This window comes from Bos grunniens, chromosome 15 (assembly GCF_055505025.1).
Source record: "Bos grunniens cultivar Pamir isolate PY7600 chromosome 15, Bosgru_T2T1.0, whole genome shotgun sequence".
Taxonomy (NCBI): Eukaryota; Metazoa; Chordata; class Mammalia; order Artiodactyla; family Bovidae; genus Bos; species Bos grunniens.
The window spans coordinates 9,323,216-9,347,646 of record NC_141179.1 but is presented as its reverse complement, the minus strand read 5'-3'; the positions used below and the strand labels follow the sequence as shown (position 1 = coordinate 9,347,646).

Sequence of the window (24,431 nt, the reverse complement as noted above, 5' to 3'; positions counted from 1 at the left end):
CTGTCATCCCCTTCTCCTCCTGCTGCCAATCCCTCCCAGCATCAGGGTATTTTCCAGTGAATCAGTTATTTGCATCAGATGGCCAAAGTATTGGAGCTTCAACTTTAGCATCAGTCCTTCCAATGAATATTCAGGGCTGATTTTCTTTAGGATTGACTGGATTGATTTCCTTGCTGTTCAATGGACTCTCAAGAGTCTTCTCCAACACCACAGTTGAAAAACATCAATTCTTTGGCACTCAGCTTTCTTTATGGGCCAACTCTCGCATCCATATGTGACTACTTGAAAAACCACAGCTTTGACTAGATGGAACTTTGTCGGCAAAGTAATGTCTCTGCTTTTCAATATGCTGTCTAATTGCTCATAATTTTCCTTCCAAGGAGGAAGTGTCTTTTAATTTCATGGCTGCAGTCACAATTTGCTGTGATTTTGGAGCCCAAGAAAATAAAGTTCACCTAATGACATGAAATTTCCTTCCTCTCCATAGTCCCAGAAATCATAACAGGGGACATGGAGTCAGCCATGGCGGTGGAGCTGAATCCCTGGGTAGAATATGAATTCAGAGTGGTGGCCACCAATCCAATTGGGACTGGAGACCCAAGCACTCCATCTCGAATGATCCGCACAAATGAAGCAGGTAAGAATATTGGAGAGTCAGAATTCTACTGGGTATGCCCCTTAATCGCTTTTTAAAAATTTACTTATTTTTAATTAAAGGATAATTGCTTTACAATATTGTGTTGGCTTCTGCCATACATCACATGGATCAGTCATACATGTATATATATATTTCCCCTCCCTCTTGAACCTCCCTCCCACCTCCCAATCCATCCCACTCCTCTTGGTTGTCACAGAGCCCTGGTTTTTTTCCTTGAGTAATACAGCAAATAATCACTTTTAAAGCAATTTGAATTAACCAGTATTGCTTTAGTGTAATCTTTCCAAATTCACTTACCTGGACATCATAAAACTATTTCCTTTAAGATAATAATTTCATTTTATTTGTTTTAAGTACTTTTTCTCCTTTTATCCACAAATACAGGTCTCAGTTCAGTTCAGTTCTGTTCAATTCCTCAGTCATGTCCGACTCTTCACGACCCCATGAATCGCAGCACGCCAGGCCTCCCTGTCCATCACCAACTCCCGGAGTTCACTGAGACTCAAGTCCATCGAGTCAGCCATCTCATCCTCTGGCGTCCCCTTCTCCTCCTGCCCCCAACCCCTCCCAGCATCACAGTCTTTTCCAATGAGTCAACTCTTCACATGAGGTGGCCAAAGTACTGGAGTTTCAGCTTCAGCATCATTCCCTCCAAAGAAATCCCAGGGCTGATCTCCTTTAGCATGGATTGGTTGGCTCTCTTTGCAGTCCAAGGGACTCTCAAGAGTCTCCTCCAACACCACAGTTCAAAAGCATCAATTCTTCGGCACTCAGCCTTCTTCACAGTCCAACTCTCACATCCATACATGACCACAGGAAAAACCATAGCCCTGACTAGATGGACCTTTGTTGGCAAAGTAATGTCTCTGCTTTTGAATATGCTACCTAGGTTGGTCATAACTTGTCTTCCAAGGAGTAAGCGTTTTTTATTTTCATGGCTGCAGTCACCGCAGTGATTTTGGAGCCCCCAAAAATAAAGTCTGACACTGTTTCCACTCTTTCCCCATCTATTTTCCATAAAGTGATGGGACCGGATGCCATGATCTTCGTTTTCTGAATGTTGAGTTTTAAGCCAACTTTTTCAGTCTCCTCTTTCACCTTCATCAAGAGGCTTTTTAGTTCCTCTTCACTTTCTGCCGTAAGAGTGGTGTCATCTGCATATCTGAGATTATTGATATTTCTCCCGGCCATCTTGATTCCAGCTTGTGATTCCTCCAGCCCAGCGTTTCTCATGATGTAGTTAAATAAGCTGGGTGACCATATACAGCCTTGACGTACTCCTTTTCCTATCTGGAACCAGTCTGTTGTTCCATGTCCAGTTCTAACTGTTGCTTCCTGATCTGCATATAGGTTTCTCAAGAGGCAGGTCAGGTGGTCTGGTATTCCCATCTCTTTCAGAATTTTCCACGGTTTATTGTGATCCACACAGTCAAAGGCTTTGGCATAGTCAATAAAGCAGAAATAGATGTTTTTCTGGAACTCTCTTGCTTTTTCGATTATCCAGCGGATGTTGGCAATTTGGTCTCTGGTTCCTCTGCCTTTTCTAAAACCAGCTTGAACATCTAGATGCTTAAATTTCCCCCCAACCCTTGCACTTATCTTCAGGTTAAGTTGAAGATGTTAGTTTCTTCTTCTAGTTATGTACTCATTCAATATAGCAGGTCTGTAAAATTCAGAATAGTTTGGCTCACCCTTTTTTTCTCCAGTGTTAGCAGTTACCTCTAATTATAGGCACTTTCTTAAAATTATGCTGCCTTCACCATCTGACCTGCTATAAATTATACTTTGAAAAGACAAATTTTGCCTTAACTTGACCAACTTAGAAAACACCAGCATGCTTCCAGTCATTTAGAATAATGTGTCTCTGACAGAATGTTTATAAAGACCACATAGGAAGATTAACAGCTTTATTTAAAAACAAATTTTAAGGTATCTTGTTTATCACTTGAAAGAAGCAGAGTTAAAAAGTTGTTAATAGAGTTTTGATTACTTTGGACAAAGTCTTATTGAGATTTATCCTTTATGACCCTATTAAATTGTATGTAAAACATATTTGGTAAGGGACTAGTTTAGGCAAACACGAATATCAACAATGTTGATGAGAATAATGAAAACAATAGAGAAATGAAGAGGGGGTAGATTACAGATACAAGAGGGAGGAACATTAATGTCTTTACACTCAGTGATAACATGAATCTCAATCATTACAGTATAAGTACAGTAAGGGGGAGAATCTTGTCTTTTTTGTTCACTGTTTCATTGTTCACCTTGAACAATGTCTGGCACTGGTAGTATGTCTTTGTTGAAAGATTAAAAATGACTGTTAGTTTCCTTTCCTTTATATGCTGCCACCCACACCAAGACCGAGGTCAGAGAAACATGTACATAGGAGACTAAGAATGAAATGCATACATTTTGTATCACAATTATTGAATTGGACCAAAAAATGTGATTTGTGACTTCTTAGAAACCGAATGCAGTTTATAATAAACCATTGAAAGTGTTGGTTCTTTCTCTAAAACACACTGTCTCATTCTTTAAAAACAGAAAGAAAGAAAAGAATCAGAAAGTGAGAATAATCATTACATAATGTGAGATTACAATAATTCTCATAAAGTGAGAATAATCATTTAAAAGATGTTCAAATTCTTTTCATATAAAAATTAAGCACCAAAAATATTAAAAATAGAGTAGCCTAATACATTGGAAATGATTCATTCACAGAAAAATCCAACTTTCTGCTTTTGTGCTTTGCCAATTACAAGTTGTTTTTTCTTGCTACATTTTCAATAGTGTGAATTTTAAATTAAACATTAATTGCTTGGTTGTATTTCCATGCATTCATAAAATCAGCCATGCTTTCATTGTGTACAGGTGTTCATTAATTAAGAGTATAACAGGTTAGTTGTTCCTCATTTTATGTACTCACTGTGCAGATATTGAAATGACTGCCAACATTAGTACTTAGGCTCACATATTTTCTAAAAAGCACTGCCTTACTTTGCATATTGTTAATTGTGTTTAAACAAAGGCAAAGATTACTGCCTAATTCAGATGCTCTCTATAAATATTCATTTCAAAAATAAATAATCCATTTGGGATGACTAATCCTTTTAGACTTTCAATAGTATAAATCTCTTTGTGCTATTAAAAAGTACTTTAACAAAAACACTGCCACATTTCAAGCTAAATCGTATTCAGATGATGCATTTTAAAAGACTTGCCCCTCATCTATTTCTGCTGCTACTTCCATTATGTAGTGCCTGTCTCTCCATTTTATCATGAGTTCTATATACATGACATACTCTAGTCCATTAAAATCTTACGGAAGAGAAGAGGAATAGCCTGAAAATGCATGAAATACTCTTTTCTGAAAATGAGTGGAGGAAGGCTATGCTGTGCACTTTATGCTTCTTATGCTTTGGTAACACACAAGGCTAGAGCTACTAATGGTGTTGAACCAAGTGTTGAGTTTTGTCCCTGTTTTGTCAGGCAGCACAGATTAAAAGGGACACCAACATCCTGAGACATCTTCTCAAGTGATGCACTCTGCCTCTATTGAGTACATGTCCTGTATTTTAAAAGATGACGCTGTTCTAATGGACCAAGTAATCTTTGAAAAGCAGTGGAGCTGCTTGGAAGAGAAAAGGTCTCACACTCAGGATATTGAGTTGAAAGCTTTATGTCCCTTTAAATTCTCCTCTTTACTAGAATATTCTAAACCCAAAGCACTTTTAGTAAAGCGTTTTTACCTTAGATTGTTTCTTTGTCCACATGTCCCAAAAAGTTAAATTTTCCTTGCAATATCTTATAGGATACATTTTGAATTTTATAGTCATCAAAATACTCTTAGTAGTCAATAAATATAAGATAAATTGGTTTAGTCAACGTATTATAATTAGGATGTCAAAATAGTCATACAAATACAGGTTTCCCCAGCTATACAAAAGAAAGGCATTCCTATGAAAATTTTGTAAGTCAAAATGCCATCAAGTGAACAATTTTCATTTCATTTAGTGCTCAATTTCTTTGGAATTTTCATTTCAGTTTTCATTTTTCACCTTTTTTCATAGAAGTGAAAATCTCTTCAGACTTCTTTCAGTTAGTGAAGCAGTTACTAATGTAGATAAAACAAAGTACTGTAAAGCAAACTTTTGAAAAGCAAGGGATACCTGTATATATTTACACTTTAATGTATGTTTATATTTATTTATTTATAGCTCAATTTTCTTAAAAGTTTTAGTGAGTTAGCAATGGGGAGGGTGGTAGATATAACTCTGTGTTTAATTTTGAAAATGGGTTACAATCTTTAAGTTACTATGTAACTTTGTATTGAATAGTGGGAATCTTTTTCTACCATTTAAAAAGATAATAATCAAGAGAGAAAAATCTTACTTTAAGAAATGAATTTGAAATATACATTCTCATAGAAATAAAAAAATATGTAAATATGAATTTAGCAACAGCAATTCTCATTTAATTGAACAATTCTCTTATTTAATTGAACCTTAATATTCTGTAAGTTACATATTTATAACAGCAATTGTTGAAAGATAGATGCAAAGGAGAAAAGATTGTGTTCACTATGTAATCTACAATTTAGAAAGATTTGGTTTTCTCTGTTGTATAAAATTTCTATTATCAAAGCTCTTGATATTAATCTCAATACTTGCTTTTTTATTTCAAAGTGTAATGAATTGATAGAGAAAGAAATAAAAGAAGGTGCTGCTTAATACCTATAATTAATAGTTTCAGGTTCAGAGTTAGGCAGATCTGGATTAATGGTCTTCTCTGCCGCTTACTAGCAATAAACATAGGTAAGCTGTATGCACTGTTCAAGGCTCAATTTTCTCACTTGTAAAATAGAAATTATATAGCAATCTACTCCATTCGACTATTGTATTAAATAAGATAATGCAGGTGAAGAGCTTGGCACACATGGTAAGTGCTTAACACTAGCGAGTTATTACTATTATTTTTTATCATGAATTTAAATATTATTACTTTATTAAATAGAAATTTAAACAATAGTGATCATGCATGAGTTGCCATTTTCATATAGAGGAAAATTTTCAGATTAAATATATGTTTGTCAACATAGTAAGCATTATCTAGTCTCTTGGCTTGTAGTGGGCTTCTTCAAGACACCGTTCTGTTGAGAAGTCTCCACAGTAGACTGCATCATCCAGCCTGGGCTCTCAGCCCACCTGAGTGGTCAGAGAATCAAGAGAGACTTTCAAAGTGTGGTGCACAGTACAGGGTGCGTCTTTGCTACAAGCCCCTCCTTACCTCCATGTAAGGCCTCTCTATGCTGCTTTTTTTTTTTTTATCCAGCTAAGGAAAGATTGAAGGCAGGAGGAGAAGGGGACAACACAGGATGAGATGGTTGGATGGCATCACCAACTCAATGGACATGAGTTTGCGTAAAGTCCAGAAGTTGGTGATAGGCAGAGAGGTCTGGTGTGCTGGAGTCCATGGGGTCACAAAGAGTTGGACATGGCTGAGGGAAGGAAAGTTATGACCAACCTAGATAGCATATTGAAAAGCAGAGACATTACTTTGCCAACAAATGTCCATCTAGTCAAGGCTATGGTTTTTCCAATAGTCATGTATGGATGTGAGAGTTGGACTGTGAAGAAAGCTGAGCGCCGAAGAACTGATGCTTTTGAACTGTGGTGTTGGAGAAGACTCTTGAGAGTCCCTTGGACTGCAAGGAGATCCAACTAGTTCATTCTAAAGGAGATCAGCCCTGGGTGTTCTTTGGAAGGAATGATGCTAAAGCTGAAACTCCAGTACTTTGGAAGAGTTGACTCACTGGAAAAAACTCTGATGCTGGGAGGGATTGGGGGCAGGAGGAAAAGGGGTTGACAGAGGATGAAATGGCTGGATAGCATCACTGACTCAATGGATGTGAGTTTGAGTGAACTCCAGGAGTTGGTGATGGACAGGGAGGCCTGGCGTGCTGCGATTGATGGGGTCGCAAAGAGTCAGACAGACTGAGTGACTGAACTGAGCTAAATTGAACTGAGCCTCATCCATAGTGGATTGTTATATTGTTGCAACATGTAGCCTCTTTTTTGTGGGGGAGGGGGTTCTTATAATGAAAGGAAATGAAACAACTTGCAAATTGTTGCAAATTCAATAACTTTCCAGTTTCTTATTGCATTATATTCTGTCCTGTCATTCTCTTTGGATGTTAATATGGAAAATGTCACATATATTTTTGGCCATAGAGGGGTTACCTGGTGGCTCAGCGGTACAGAATCCACCTGCCAATGCAGGAGATGAGGTTTGATTCCTGGGTTGGGAATATCCCTGGAGAAGGAAATGGCAACCCACTCCAATATTCTTGCCTGGAGAATCCCATCAACAGAGGACCCTGGCAGGTTACACTCCATGGGGTCACAAAGAGTCGGACATGACTGAGCAACTAAACAACAATTTTTGGCCAAATAAGGAAAATATATACTTATATTTAAGAGGTTAATGCTCAACCAAATAAATATGAGTATCAAGTAAACAATCAGAAGAAAATATTTTCTAGCCTTAGCAGTTTCTGTACTATATCATGTTATAGCTAGGTAACTGGTTTATTAAACATGCTGAACTTGGTAGAGTTTAAACATATTAATAAGTTTTATTCTTCTCCCACCATTGTTTTCCAGTATGCTTCATCTCAAGTATGGCTTCAAGCCCAACTATTATCTAAAGATTTTTAGGTATTAGGACAGTCTCATTTTTCAGGTATTAAAGAATTCCATTTTAGCTTAATAAAAACTTGCATCTCATATCCAGTTCTATGCTTCGGTCCCTCTATCCTAGTGCAGGCTTGACTAAAGGGTTATGATTTCTCTTTTCTTGCTTCTTTCTGCTTCCTCTCTGAGCTCCAAATTCTATTCCAACTCCCAGGTCAGAAAAGAAGAAGGTGGAAATCCACTTCAGGTGTTGCAGTTTGTGGTTCTCAAGCAAATATTGAGTGCCCCACGAGATGGCATTTGTCCACATCCTGTTTGGGTTCTTTGGAGAGTATCCTATCTCCTACTAGCAGGCAGCTTTATCAGCTCTGATCCCAGCAAGCCTATTCAAACCTACCTTCTGTAGTGTCTGCTTTGCCCACAATATTATTTCACTTTTCTGATCCACCAAGATTTAGAAGTATAGTATGTCTTCAAAAACTATTTTGGTCTCTGCTCTAGTAGCATAGTGTGGGACTGGGTCATCCTACAAAATTCTGAAGCTCCACAGCATCCAGCTGGGATGTGAGAAGTAAGCATCTGTACTCTGCAGCAGCTGTTTTGCTTCTTATGTTACTTAGCTCAAGGGGGAAATGACACTCCCACTTCGCTCCTAGTGACAGCTGAGGCTGGAGGGCGACGCCACAGCACATCCATCTGCTAAGCTGACAGCCTCTTCCAACACATTCCTTGTGCTAAATAATCTCACAAAGATGGCTAGAGGAGAGTAATAGGAAAGGGTCAGAAAATTGGGTTTCTCCATTTCCTAATAGTTCTGTGGTTTTAGCTAGGCAACCTCACTTTAGCATCTGAGGTTACATGTGTCTCATCCCAATTCCAGAAAAGACTCATTAAGCTTCCTACTACATTTTCTTTCCATGTACATTATCTTTCTACTTCTGATAGGCTCTTGCTTTGTTCGTATTCTTATTTTTGCAGTTCTTGTCTGTGATAATTACTTAGGAAAGTTCATTGAGATCAAAAGTTATGGAATGAACACAATAAAATACTATTGTAAGATGGAGCTGAATTAGTTTTCTCAGGGGCATGTGGGCTGGCCTTTAAAATGGCATTTAATGTGGCTTTGAAGGCCAGACCAAATGGGACTCAGGTGGAATTATTTATAGGGGCAATTAAAAAATCTACGTACTATTGTCAGGCACTGGAGTGTACAGAGAAAGGCATAAAGCTGTGAGGGTTTTAAAGGTCTCTCCAGTCTGTGTTTCTAAAAAAAAAATATGATCTAAAAAAACATAAGCATTCAACTGAAATAATTGGGAAAATCTCAAAGAACATACTATTAAGTGAACATTATAGCTTTCTTCAACTGAGTAATTTAATTATATTAAATAAAAGAAATGGTTCTCAGTAACACTAAGAGAAGATGAAGATCATATTAAGAGCAAGCAACAGACCTCTAAGACCAAATCTCAATATTCAGGAAAAAAAGAAGCTAATAGTACAGCAGACAGTATTTTAAAACCATGAAACCAGTTTTTTAAATCATGAAATCTTTTCTACAAAATGTTTTCAAGAAGTATATCTTCAGTCTCAGAGGCACTTTGCAAACAGAGATGGTGATTTTAACAAATGCCTTTCTAAATGAAAAATGAGTAATTGTTAGGCATGTCCATTTCTGATTAATAACAAGGTGAGGGGAGAGCACTGGAATATTTGAGCAAGAAAGACAAAAGGGCAGGGAGAGGATATCAGCCCAGGAGTAAATGTGACACACTCAAGTTAGATTTCTCCTGTCTCCTTAGTCCCTATCATACTATATGCCAGTCGAAAATCATGAAGCATGTTCCAAGTCCAGCGTTGAGCACATGCTCTGCGTTATAGCATTTAAATCTTATATCAACTCTGTAAAGCAGGAAGTTTTAGTCCCATCTTATAGATGAGAAAACAAAATAGGAGAATCTTAAAAACTTGTATAAAGTTACCTAGTCAGTAAGTGGCAAACCTGGAATTCTAATCTTAAGCCCCAAATGATGATTCCCAAGTTATCTTCTCTTGTGTTGTTGGAAGAGGGTGTTTGCTATGACCAGTGTATTCCCTTGGCAAAACTCTATTAGTCTTTGCCCTGCTTCATTCTGTACTCCAAGGCCAAATTTGCCTGTTACTCCAGGTGTTTCTTGATTTCTTACTTTTGCATTCCAAACCCCTATAATGAAAAGGACATCTTTTTTGGGTGTTAGTTCTAAAAGGTCTTGTAGGTCTTCATAGAACCGTTCAACTTCAGCTTCTTCAGCATTACTGGTCAGGGCATAGACTTGGATCACCGTGATATTGAATGCTTTGCCTTGGAAACGAACAGAGATCATTCTGTCATTTTGCGATTACATCCATGTACTGCATTTCAGACTCTTGTTGACTGTGATGGCTACTCCATTTTTTTCTAAGGGATTCCTGCCCACAGTAGTAGATATAATGGTCATCTGAGTTAAATTCACCTATTCCAGTCAATCTTAGTTTGCTGATTCCTAGAATGTCGACGTTCACTCTTGCCATCTCCTGTTTGACCACTTCCAATTTGCCTTGATTCATGGACCTAACATTCCAGGTTCCTATACAATATTGCTCCTTACAGCATCAGACCTTGCTTCTATCACCAGTCACATCCACAACTGGATGTTGTTTTTACTTTAGCTTCATCCCTTCATTCTTTATGGAATTATTTCTCTATTGATCTCCAGTAGCATATTGGGCACCTACCAACCTGGGGAGTTCATCTAACTGTCTCATCTTCTGCTACCCCTTTTTCTTTTGCCTTCAATCTTTCCCAGCATCAGGGTCTTTTCCACTGAGTCAGCTCTTTGTATCAGGCGGCCGAAGTATTGGAGCTTCGGCTTTAATATCAGTCCTTCCAATGAATATTCAGGGTTGATTTCCTTTAGGATTGACTAGTTTGATCTTCTTGCTATCCAAGGGACTCTCAAGAGTCTTCTCCACTACAATTCAAAAGCATCAGTTCTTTGACACTCATCCTTCTTTGTGGTCCAACTCTCACATCCATACATTACTACTGGAAAAACCATAGCTTTGACTATAAGGACCTTTGTCAACAAGGTGATGTTTTTGATTTTTAATACACTGTCTACATTTGTCATAGCTTTTCTTCCAAAGAGCAAGTGTTTTTTGATTTCATGGCTGCAGTCACCAGCTGCAGTAATTTGGAAGCCCGAGAAAATAAAATCTGTCACTGTTTCCACTTTTTACCCATCTATTTGCTATGGAGTAATGGGACTGGATGCCATGATCTTAGCTTTTTGAATGTTGAGTGTTAAGCCAGCTTTTTCACTCTCCTCTTTCATCCTCACCAAGAGTCTGTTTAGTTCCTCTTTACTTTCTGCCATTAGAGTCGTATCATCTGCATTCTGAGATTGTTGCTATTTCTCCCTGCAATCTTGATTTCAGCTTGTGACTCATCCAGCCTGGCATTTTGCATGATATAAACTCTGCATAGAAGTTAAATTTATAAATTACATTTCTAGGCACTGTGATATATAATTTTGAAAACGTTAAAAAGTAAGTACTATTATTATCTCCATGAGGAAACTGAAGGACAAAGAGGGTAAGAAGTATTTCAACCAACCAGCTAGAACAGTAAAACTGTTATTAGGTTTTATGATCTTTCTTGGTCCCAGAAGAACACTTTATTACTACTTACACATACCACTTTATCTACACTATTGATAGGAATAACAGCATTATTTGAACTCCTTAGGAAACACCATTGATTTTTCTTTTTTAAATTTTGGAAACTCTAACTCTTCTAATAAAGTGGGCTTAAGTGATAATGAGTTAACGGAAATACTTGTATGTTATATACTTCAATTCAGGTAGGAACTTTTGTTGTTGTTTGATTTCTCTCCTGACCTCACCCTCACCGTGTAAGTAACCTCTCTTCTTTGTTCCTTTCTTCTGCACTTTGCTGCCCAAAGTAGTTGCTGGATTATGCTCCTAATTTTGTGACTTCTCTCAGATCTCTAGCAAAGCTGTATTATTTAATGAGCCATGTAAACATCTACTATAGTAGATTTGGAAATTTTTCAGGGGAAGAAAAAGAGAGACTGGTAGATGATTTCATCCTGTATTCTTTCATTAGTTGAGTGTTAATTAAAGCATATTTTTAGTGTGATAGACTTTATTCAGACTACTACACTTAGGAAGAGTTCATTGAAGCACAAGCTTAACTTCATGCATGCTTAAACTAAGGTAGTATAATATGTTTTGGTTGCTCTGAGCATTTGCAACCAAACATATAAAATGAAAAGAGACAAAAGTCTACATTTTAACATGCCAGACATGTTTTACAAGGGATTTACAGATTGCTGGAAAAGTGTTAATCACATTATTCAGTCATGGAAGAATAATGTTCAAAAAGAAATGCAGAAAAATTAGTGAAAGTGAAAGTGTTAGTCCCTCAGTGGTGTCTGACTCTTTGCGACCCCATGGACCATAGCCCACCAGGCTCCTCAGTCCATGGAATTCTCCAGGCAAGAATGCTGGAATGGGTTGCCATGCCCTCCTCCAAGGAATCTTCCCAACCCAAGGATCAAATCCCAGGTCTCCTGCAATGCAGGCAAATTCTTTAACATTTGAGTGACCAGGGAAGCCCAGAGTGAACCCATTAACAATGTGTGTAAACTTGAGTCTCTGAACTAATAATTTAATGGCATTTATCAGTAGCTAACTGAGGGAGAGAGGAATCTAGCTGCATAAATCTAAATCAGAATTTGACTATATTTAAATATATTTGGTTTTAAGTAAATGTGTATTTCTCTGAACTCAATGAAAGCATTTATTACGTTTGATCATATTAATTTTTTGCTTCTAACAAGAATTATAGAACTTTCACAACAGAAGGACTCTGAAAGATTAAGGCATATTTCTACATATCATAAGCATGTTGTTTTATAAATAAAGGATATAATTAAAATCAGTGGACTCCAAAGTGTTGACTGCAGAGATAATAACTGTGTGCCATCAACTTGAAAAAGAAATGAATGAACATGGGTTCCACTGATCATCTGCATGTAATTAGGAAATTTAAGCTAATTAGAATCAGAGTGCTCATTTCAAACATTGTGATCCTGACAGCAGAACACACTGCCTGAGTTGTATCTATTAAAGCCTGAGGTTTTCTTTTTTGTTTGTTTTTCCAGTTTTATTGAGATATAATTGATATATAACACTATATTAAAAGTGAACAACATAATGATTTTATATATTTGTGTATTACAATATGACTATCATAATAAATTTAGTTAATATTAATCACCTCACAGTTTTTCCTTATGATGAAAACTTTTAAGATATGCTCTCTGCAATATTCAAATATATGATAACAGTATTGTTAACTGTAGTCACCATGTCTTCCCAGAACTTATTTATCCTGTGTCCGGAAGCTTGTACCTTTGTACCACATTTTCCCGTTTCCTCAACCCCTATCCTCACCTCTGGCGATCACCAATTCATTCCCTGTTCCTACCAGTGCCATTTTTTTTAAGATTCCACGTGTAAGTGAGATCGTACAAGGTTTGTCATCCCCTGTCCAGCTTGTTTCACTTAATACACTGCCCTCCACATCCATCCATGTTGTCTCAAATGGTCAGGTTACTTTCTTTGTATGGTGAATAGTATTTCACTGTATTATAATACACTATATATTTTTTATCCATCCATCGATCAATGGACATTTAGGTTATTTTCCTGTCTTTAAAGCCTCAAGTTTTCTGTTACCATTTCAGTTACTATTTTCTGTTACTATTTCCTATTATATCGAGCAAGCCTGTTGTAGAAAGAACAGTTCATGCTTATACACTAACTTATACACTTATACATAACTTATAACTTACATACTTATACATAAACTATTGAAACACAATGCTCTATAATGCCTCTTTTGTATCATTTATTATACATTAAAGGGCTTCTCTGGTGGCTCATCTGGTAAAGAATCCACCTGCAATGTGGGAGACCTGGGTGCAAGATCCCCTGGAGAAGGGAAAGGCTACCCACTGCAGTATTCTGGCCTGGAGAATTCCATGGACTGTGTAGTCTATGGCATTGCAAAGAGTTGGACATGACTGAGCAACTTTCACTTTCATTATACATTCAAATTGGATAAACTTACTTAACATGAAGCTGAATATGGGTTTCTCTGGTAGCTGAGATGGTAGAGAATCCAACTGTAATGTGGGAGACTTGGCTTTGATCCCTGGGTTGGGAAGATCCCCTGGAGAAGTGAATAGTTACACACTCCAATATTCTTGCCTGGAGAATTCCGTGGACAGAGGAGCCTGGCAGGCAGAGTCAGACACTACTGAGTGATTTTCATTTCACTACCTTAAAAGAAACTGATAGCAGTAGGAAGACTTCAAAAACTAATTTTATATGATAAAATAAATTTTACAAAATCTAGGTCAATTATGAATAATTTGACAAGGACATTTCCCATACAAAAGCTGTGGTACATATACACAATGGAGTATTACTCAGCCATTAAAAAGAATACATTTGAATCAGTTCTAATGAGATGGATGAAACTGGAACCTATTATACAGAGTGAAGTAAGCCAGAAAGAAAAACACCAATACTGTATACTAACGCATATATATGGAATTTAGAAAGATGGTAACAATAACCCTGTGTATGAGACAGCAAAAGAGACACCGATGTATAGATCAGTCTTATGGACTCTGTAGGAGAGGGAGAGGGTGGGGAGATTTGGGAGAATAGCATTGAAACATGTATAATATCATGTATGAAATGAGTTGCCAGTCCAGGTTCGATGCACAGTACTGGATGCTTGGGGCTGGTGCACTGGGATGACCCAGAGGGAGGGTAGGGGAGGGAGGAGGGAGGAGGGTTCAGGATGGGGAACACGGGTATACCTGTGGTGGATTCATTTCGATATTTGGCAAAACTAATACAATATTGTAAAGTTTAAAAATAAAATCAAATTAAAAAAAAAAGGCAAATTAAATGTTGTTTTCTTGGTTCCTCAAAGTGGAAATTTTCACCACACTTTTCATTAGTTTCTTTTTCTCTTTTTTTACTCAAAAAGTTAAAATCTTTGAAAACTCTTAATACGTTTTCTAAAAAACAAAAGCATTAATAGACTATGGGACAATACTACCAAAAGAAGAAAGTTTTGACATCAAACCATCACTTGTATTTTATCCTACTCATGTTTCTTTAATGAACATCAAGAAATATTCACACAAGAGTGTACAGCCTGCTTTCAAACTGTAAGCTAGAGGTTCCAAGCATTCTCTTTTTAGATGATGTCTAAGGGCTAAATAAAACAGAAAAGGACTTTCAGTGCCTAGTCTTTCCACAAAATCCATGCTTGTGGGGAGAGTATCTTCAAAGAAAAATATTCGAGATCCTAAATTTAGGGTATAAATAAGTAATTCCAATTTTATAGATGAAGTAGGTGGCTCTGGTAGCTATTAGTTGAATATTATTTAGCTATTAATTGTCAGAGATTAATGTGAAACATTTGTATGTGGATAACTTTTTATTTTTTATAAACAAATAGCACTAAGAGAAGCCATAGTGGCACAATATCAACAAATTAACTTGTTTACACAGTTTATTTAACTGTGAATTGATGGTCACAGTATTCAGAACTCTGACATTAGCCACTGATGTATATTTGAAATTGTGTATCCCTGCCCTTTTATACATACAGTTAAACCAGTTTTTTTTCTTGTGTGCCTTATCCATACCATACATGAGAAAAAAAAGAATTTTGAATTAGTACTGTATAACAGTGATTTGGAGACCTGATATCAAGGCACACTGCCATGTCATAAGTTGTTACATGCAACAATAACTTTTGACTATTAGTAAAAAACTCAAGTCATCTGCCTGTTCTTCATATAAATCAGGATGTATTTACTGCTATTGCTCCAATGCCATCATTTTTCTTAGTTGAATCACTTGTAATTTCCTGACTGAGAGGCAAAGGCGTATCTAGTTCCATATGATTCTGAGGGAATACATGAGTGTGAACTCCACATGTGAATAATTTTTGACATGTATGTAACTGTGAAAGAAGAAAGAAAGATTGGTCACTGCTTCTGTATATATCCTTCTACATGAACAAGGCAAGAGCTGACATTCATGGAGAACATGGCCTAGGAAATGAAATTGGGACCCTGGTGACTAAAGGTCATTTTATTCAACAGACGCAATGATAGTGCTCTTTCCCACCTCCACGGTCCAGGGGAAATTGTTTTTTTCCTTTCTACTACTACTACTACTGCTACTACTAAGTCACTTCAGTCGTGTCAGACTCTGTGTGGCCCCATAGACGGCAGCCCACCAGGCTCCCCCGTCCCTGGGTTTCTCCAGGCAAGAACACTGGAGTGAGTTGCCATTTCCTTCTCCAATGCATGAAACTGAAAAGTGAAAGTGAAGTCGCTCAGTCATGTCCGACCCTCAGCGACCCCATGGACTGCAGCCTACCAGGCTCCTCCATCCATGGGATTTTCCAGGCAAGAGTACTGGAGTGGGGTGCCATTGCCTTCTCCTAGTAGATATAGTATGTAAATTCTACATCAGTTTTTCTAGTATACAAAATGTTGTGTGAATATCTGCCAGTAATTAAAACCCTTTCATCCAAGTAGGTAATATATGAAAGTTAATGTATATTAGTATATCAAGATCATTTAAAAACTATACGTTGAGATATAAAGGTAACACTGAACTGTAACATTGCTAATGCAGTCTCATAGCCTGGAAAAGGCTTTCTTTTAATAATTTTCTTCATTTAACAGTTATTTCTTTGATAATATTCCCTTTCAACTACAAACATATTTTGTGGTTTGGTGCACTGAAGGGGAAATTTATTTCTTTGACACATTTATTCTTTTAATAATTACACATTTGTAAAAGTTTTGCCAAGTATCTATATATTTTTCGTTTTTCAGAGAGATTCAGTCTTTTAGCCTTTTATTTTCTTTTTTTGTAATATGTAATCATTTAAATAGTTTCTCACTCCCTGGAGCTATTGCTAAGATTTCTTTGTAAGAACCTGCTATATCCCACAGGTGCTCTACTCACCACTCTGTAGTGGGAAAAGAATCTTAAAAAGACTGAATACATGTTTATGTATAACAGACTCACTTTGCAATATACCTGAAACTGACAGAATATTGTAAATAAGCTATGTGTGCTTAGTCGCTCAGTCCTGTCCGACTCCTTGCGACCCCATAGACTGTAGTCCGCCAGGTTCCTCTGTCCATGGAATTTTCCAGGCAAGAATGCTGGAGTGGGTTGCCATGCCCTCCTCCAGAGGATCTTCCCAACCCAGGGTTCGAACCTAGGTCTCCACTCCCATAAAAATATTAAAGAAGAAAAAGGAACTGCATTTACCCGTCAAAATAAACTATAATTGGCATTTTCCATGAAAAAAAGAAAAAGAAGAATAAATACTAGTTTTTAGCTGGGGGAAAAAATTCTTTAAACTGGAGCTTCCTGGGAGTTCTAGAAAAGCCTTAAGGCTCTGCAAGCCCTGGATCACAGAAGATTCACATGATTAGAAAGGAAAAAAAATGTGTACCATGAAACTTATCATTAGTAGATGTCCTTGACTGTAGTGTTAATTATGATTTGGACCTTATAAACCAGGGAACATTTACAAGAGAATAATTAGTTTGGAGATGCAGTATATGGCCATGAAAAGTATATGCCAAACTCTCCCACAGAGATTTGAAAGCAGGGTATCCATCACAAACATTTTGTTTTAATATTGAATAAGACCACCATGACTTCAAACAAATTTTGATCTGTTTATTTGGAAATGTTACCCAACCAGGTAGAATTATGATGCATTCTTATTGTAGGGACACTTAAAGTGTGCATTTTCCTCACTCATGGCCCATTTTTAACCACAGTTCCAAAGACAGCACCTACCAATGTAAGTGGAAGAAGTGGAAGGAGGCACGAGTTGGTCATCGCCTGGGAGGTAAGAAAGCCCACTCAGATGTCAGGACGTGTTGATTCCTTAAATAGAAAGCTATACATAGGGTATGAGTACCTGGTACAGAGTAACTGTGTAATTTTTGTTTGAGATTACAAATGAGATTACAAAACACTTTTAGCATCAATTACTCACATGAATATTTCCAATGTGAACCTTTCATACAAAGTCTAAAGTCCCATCCTGTCATATGAGCTTTCTTAGAATAAAGTTTGAATAATTAAAACATGTCCTCTCAAATTAGTTTAGATGCTTGTTTGGCTTAGTCTAATGTTTGAGTACTTCACAGTTGACATTTTGTGGGCTAAAACCACTGAGGTTTTTCTGGAGTCGAGCCTGGGATATCTCATTTATCCCATACAATAATCCCACTAGTGGTGATAATTTTCCCTGTTTTCCAAATGATGAAACTGATACACAGTTTGAGTAATTTCCTGAGAAACAGTAGAATTGGGATTTTTATAACAAAATCCTTGTTCTTTTGTATCCATCATCATCTGACCTCCAAAATTCCTTCTGTCAAAGGAAAGGAGTGGGGGTGAAAGCCTGTGAGAGGTACATTTATTTTACATAAAGCCACTTTCCTCCTCTGAGGTTAACTTACTCTATTATCAAATATAGCTTTGTAGATCACAGATCAATGCCTTAGAAAGTGGAGATGGAAGTGCCTATTGGAGAAAACTGAACTAATCCCTGACCATCTCAAAGAACAATGAAAGAATGTACAAAAATATACAGAAAAACTTCTTTCCCCTTAGTAAATCTTCCATGAGCACATCCTCTGACCTGTTCCTCTGTTCATTCTCTTCTTCTTCAATTAAATTTTATGTCTTGCTTTTGATTTCTGCAGAGGTATTAACTTCCCAATTCCTGACCTTCACTGAGATCATATCTCTCTAAATGGAATTGCCTTCCCTGTCAGTTTTGTGTCTTACTCAGCTTGGGCTACTGTAACAAAAATGCCATAGATTGGGTGGCTTATAAACAACAGAAATTTATTTCTCACAGTTTTGGATGCTGGAAGTCCAGTTCTAGAAGGCACAGGTGGGTTCAGATCTAGTGAGGGCCTACTTCCTGGTGCTTATAGCACCATCTTCTCACTCTGTCCTCATCTGGCAGAGGGTCAGAAGAGCTCTCTAGAGTCTCTATTATTAGGGCACTAATCTGACTCATGAGTATTCCATCCTCATAACTAAATCACCTACCCCAAATCCATCTCCTAATACAATCACATGGGGGGTTAGGAATTATCACATAAGCTGGTGGGGTGGGGATAGGGGAGAGGATATAAACATTTAGTATATAATACTTTGAAATGATAGATTTTGTCTCTTTTCCTCCATTCAACACACAGTTTTTCCTCAAATCAAAATTTTTTTATAAAGTAACAAATATTTGTGTGTGTTAAGTTGCTTGAGTCGTGTCTAACTCTTTGCAAGCCTATGGACTGTAGGCTTCTCTGTCCATGGGATTCTCCAGGCAAGAATACTAGAGTGGGTAACCATGCCCTCCTCTGGGGGATCTTCCCGACTCAGGGATCAAACTTTCAGCTCTTGAGACTCCTGCACTGCTGGCAGATTCTTTACTGCTGAGCCACGGTCTATTGGATATCTATTTGTCAAACATTGTCCTAGGCAATGGGTGGTAACTGCTCCATTGACTAACTAGTTAATCACAATTGCACAACGCAATTCATGCCTATTTAACAAATTTAAATGTGGGAATTCTCTTGCAGTCCAGTGGTTAGGGCTCCAGTCTTCCACTAAAGAGACATGGATTGGGGAACTATGATCTGGTATATGAGGCCATGTGACCAAAAAAATAAAAATTAAAGAATTTAAATATAAATCATATAGTACAAGCTTCTTGAGCATATATTGTATTCTAATTATTCTAATATTTCATATGTTAGTAAAGCACAAAAGCAATTAAGAAAAATACTAAAAAAAGAAAAACGAAAGGTCTTACATTAATTTCTCTTAAATTTTCTGACCAAAGACCTCTGCAGAGCATTACCAGTGACAAGATTTTCCCAACCACCAGACCATATGACAATTTTCACCAACATGTTAAATTATAGTGTGGACTTCAAGGACCTTTGCTTCATGTACATGACTAATTGGAATAAAGTTGTCTCACTTCAGGAGTTTTCAATACTCTTGATAATTTTCTTAAATATCAACTGATAGCATTTAATTTTTTAACTTTTACCTTTAAAGCCTTTTAAATTTGCAACAACTGCCAAGTGATTATGCTACATTGGCTTTCAATGTACTAAAAAGTTTGGAGAATCTCTTTTATTCTAGTTATCTATAATTTTAAAAAGTTAAAGACTGGAATAAATAGTTTTTTTGACCAGTTATTTTGCTGATAATTAATTGTATTTTTCTTCTCTAGCCAGTATCTGAAGAGTTTCAGAATGGGGAAGGCTTTGGCTATATTGTGGCTTTCAGGCCCAATGGAACACGTGGCTGGAAGGAAAAAATGGTGACATCCTCTGATGCTTCAAAATTCATCTATCGAGATGAAAGTGTCCCTCCTCTTACCCCCTTTGAAGTGAAGGTTGGCGTTTATAACAATAAAGGGGATGGACCTTTCAGTCAAATTGTTGTCATATGTTCAGCTGAAGGAGGTCAGTTTTATCATCCTTATTTTCATTTAACATTTATTTTGGTAACTGAATGTGACATTATTGTATTATTAGAAAATACAGATATGCCAGAAGAGAAAATAAAAAACCCATAAAACAAAACTTACCCATAAATTCAGTAAACTTTTTAGATGTATTTTTCCAAATAAGTTTTATTGAAAAAAATTGATAATTCCATATATTAATACTTTTCTTTATGTTCTTCATGCCCCACTGATATATGGCAAATATCTTTCCATGATAATAACAATATTAGTCATACCTGTTATGTAGTCTATTCTGTGAATGTGTGGACATTTAACTATTCTTCTTTGGCTTGAAATTTAGATCATTTTCCATATTAATCCACAAAAATTTAAATTTATATCAAATGAATTTAAATAAATACTCCAATAAATATTTGTTACTAACATCCACACAAAATATTGTACTGATAAGTATCAGACAGGATTTTTGGTTGCAAGCTTTTCACACATGGTATCATTAAATCCTCACAACAATCTTGACTAATAGGCATTATAATCCCCATTAAGGGAAATTGAAGCTCAGGAAAATTAAGAAACTTGCTGAAAAAGTTACATAGTTTGTAACTGAGAATTAAACCCATTGCTGCCAATCATTAAATCCTTGATTTGTCTATAGCAAGCTGCTATCATATGCATAACTTTGTTCAATCTCAATATAAAACTAATAGGTAGTGAAAATGATAAACATCTTTTACTATTGTGATTATGTAACTATTATTCACTTAATACCAGTGTATCATGATTAGTCAACAGAAAATAATAAAATTCTGTATCATTAAAACTACCATTTAATAGGGGAAAAAAACTGCCAGGTAGGCAGGACCTGGGCAGTATACCCATTTCATAGACTGTAAGACATTGTGTTTACTTGCAGGGCCAACTGAAATTCTGCCCTTAAATTGAAGAAAGACTATGATGTTACTCATGGTTATAGTCAATAGGTGGTAGTGCTAGAATGCCAACTCAGCTTTCTGCACCAAAATCTCTGGTTCTTTCAAGGTTTAGTGCAAAAGTGCATTTTCTGAGAGGAAGCTTGACAGAACTAACTCCCCAAAGTTAGCTATTCCACATAGTCTTTCTTCAATTCAAGCTCAGAATTTCAGTTGGTCCTGAAAGTAAATACAATACCTTACAGTCCCTAAACTTGACAGCCCGCTGAGCTAATGCTCCACCAGAGACAGCACAGATTTGTCCTTCCAAATAATTACTGCTTTTATAAACTGAGCCTTTTATTTCCTTTGTGCCCACATGTGTGACTCGAATAGCTCAAGAGGATTATCAGTCTTTTTGGTACTGGGCATGCATGGGGGTAAATAAATAACTTCTTTTGAATATTGAAACACCAAGGTAGTGTTTGATTTATGAAAGATGTAGTTTTTCATTACCAGCTCCTTTGTATTTTGTGACATAGAGGAAGATTTTGAAGCAGAAGTAGAAAATTCACCCTCGTATAAGAATGACCAAGGAAGTGAAGAGTCAAGTAATACCAAACAACCATAAGTGTCCTGATGAGATATTCACGCACTTGTTGTTTAGTCACTAAGTTGTGTCCAACTCTTTGTGACCCCGTGGACTGTAGCCCACCAGGCTCCTCTGACCATGAGATTTTCCAGACAAGAATACTGGAGTGGGTTGTCATTTCCTTTTCCAGGGCATCTTCCTGACCCGGGAATCGAACCTGCTTCTCTTACACTGGCTGATGGATCCTTTATCTTTGAGCCACTTGGGAAGCCCATTCGTGCACTTAGCCTCTCAAATTTGTGATGTGTTTTCAGATAGTATATACAGTCTCCATATTACTTATATTAACTCTTACAATCAAATGTGAGGTAGGAATCTCAAGTTGCAATTTACTTGTAGGAAACTGACGCTCAGAGGCTAAGTAACATGATAAATTCAACCCAGTAAAGGACAACAGTTGTAACTTTTGTAACTCTAGTAACTCAGTAAGTTACTTAAGTAAGCTACTTAAGTGTAGTAATAGGACTGGGGTTTGAACCCAGGTGTGTATGACTCCAAAACTAATGCTTTTAGTTACTACCCTGTATAATCTCATCAGGAATGTTTTTAATAATAATATTTTGCTACTGTTTTATGTTATTGTGTATATTATTTTGTATCATTTGTTATGCACATGGCCCAAAAGGTCACCGTGAGATGAATTGTAGAGGTTTATGAACATGATATGCAAGGTAACACCAGTGCTGACTTTAAAAAATCCAAATTTATACATTCCTTGTCAACATTTGCTTTGAAGTTAAATTATAGTAGCCACCATGGGTTGTTTACCCTGTTTCCTTAAACTTGAAATGGTTTGCCTTTAGAGATTCCTCTTTCTAGCTAGATAGAAAATATGCACATTTTCAAAGACACTGAAGCTGTTGCTGTAACATATTTCATAGTAACACTTCATTTATTTTGGTTGACTGAAATGTGAAAGATATAAGGAAAATTAAATCAGGATAGAGTCTGCCTTTGTTCTGACAACAAAATTAAAACATATATTTAGTGTTTGCTCACTAATTAAATTTACTAACTTGGAACTTCATGTGTAAATATTAATAGAGCTTTAACACCATTGCATTGTGTCAACCAGGAAAAGCAGGATAATGGAAGGAAGAGAGTGTTTGCCTGGAGTGGGCAGAGCTTCAGATGGAAGCTCACACTAACTTGAAAGCCTTTGGCAGTTTTTTTCACCTCTCTGAGCTTTGCCTTCTTCCACTCTAAAAGTAGAAATCTATATTATCGCTGGAAGCCATTACAAATCTAAGGCTGAAATTCTGTTATTCTGTTTTCTGAAAAATTATTTTACATTTTAGTCATCCCAGAATAGGCAGTCATAATAGATCCATTTTTGTTCTAGAATAAAATCAGGGAAGGGACTTCCCTGGTGATCCAGTGGCTAAGGCTCCAAGTTCCCAATGCAGGGGTCCAGGGTTCAATCCCTCGTCAGGCAGCTAGATCCCACGTGTTGCAACCAAGACCCAGCGAAGTCTAATGGGTGATTTGGGGCTTCCCAGCCGGCACAGTGGTAAAGTATCTGCCTTCCAGAGCAGGAAAAGCAAGAGACATGGGTTTGATCCGTGGTCTGTAAGATCCCCTGAAGTAGGAAATGGCAGCCCACTCCATTTTTTCTGGCCTGGAGAATCCCAGGGACAGAGGATCCTGGCTGGCTATAGTCCATATGGTAACAAAGAGTCAGATACGATTGAGCACACACACACACACAGAGAAATGAACATCCTTTTTAGTCACTTGGCAAACTATTGGAAAAGGAGTGCACATTTTCAAGATTGGACAATTTTTTAAAAGAGTCAAGGGCTGTAATAAACTAGTAAAAGTAGAATATAGTACTCATGCCAGAGCAGATTCCTCTTGTCCATGCCTGTGGACGTTCACAGAGATTCACAGTGAGCCCTTGTCATCATACTCTTGTCCAAAGCCCAAATATCTGATTGAGACTGCATTTCTCCATAAGACAAATTCTGTTTCTTTGTTCTTGCATTAACCTAGTCCACCTGTTTATCACCTCACAAGCCCTCTTTATTCTTAAATAAAGTGAAGAACAAGAGCAGGGGGACTAGTTTTCTATCCCCTTTTATGGGCGTAGTTTCTTCCCTTTGTTCATGACGCAGCTACTCAGCTAGGGTACCAGGAAGAAGGTATTGCCTTTTCAGAGCTGACACCAGGCCTTATCAAGTGCAGCCACCAGATTTCATTTTGATGGAGGGAAGCATGGAACTCAAGGATTTCAAGGCACACCTGACAGTATTAGCTCTCAACCCAGTTCCCCTGGCACATGGACAGAGGATGGCATTCACAGCCAGAACACACTTCCATAAGTGCTTGTGTGCATTTGCCATGTGCTTCGTCTTTTTCCTTTCCTCTCAAGAAACCTATAGGAATGTGAGTGAGGCATACATTCCTGAAGACAAAACACTGTATGTGATCTGTTATAGAAGGAATCATCCTTTATAGACACAGATACTTAGTAAATCACTTAGGAAATGACTCTCACCACTCGAAGATTGACTATTGCCCTAAAGTACTGTCAGAAATTACTGGGCTTCCCTGGTGGCTCAGAAGGTAAACAGTCCACCTGTAGTGCAGGAGATCTGGGTTTGACCCCTGGGTAGGGGGGATCCCCTGGACAAGGGAATGGCAACCCACTCCAGTGTTCTTGCCTGGAGAATTCCATGGACAGAGGAGCCTGGTGGGCTAAAGTCCATGGAGTCACAAAGAGTTGGATGCGACTGAGCAACTAACACTTTCACTGTCAGAAAACCTCCAGATGTTTGTTGTTGTTTTTTTCCTGTTAACACCCTTGAGACGCTGAACTCTTTCAAGGTTTACACAATGGAAGTAA

At 37.3% G+C, this 24,431-nt stretch overlaps 1 protein-coding gene across 1 annotated transcript in view; it reads left to right on the top strand.

Annotated features, from left to right (window-relative positions):
* CNTN5 (contactin 5) overlaps positions 1 to 24,431 on the top strand; it is a 1,678,169-nt gene that overhangs the window by 1,601,086 nt on the left and 52,652 nt on the right. Inside the window, exons 19-21 of the mRNA XM_086338280.1 lie at positions 488 to 637; positions 17,304 to 17,374; positions 19,787 to 20,021. Coding sequence (XP_086194406.1) covers positions 488 to 637; positions 17,304 to 17,374; positions 19,787 to 20,021 — 456 coding nt within the window. The remainder of the gene's footprint in view (positions 1 to 487; positions 638 to 17,303; positions 17,375 to 19,786; positions 20,022 to 24,431) is intronic.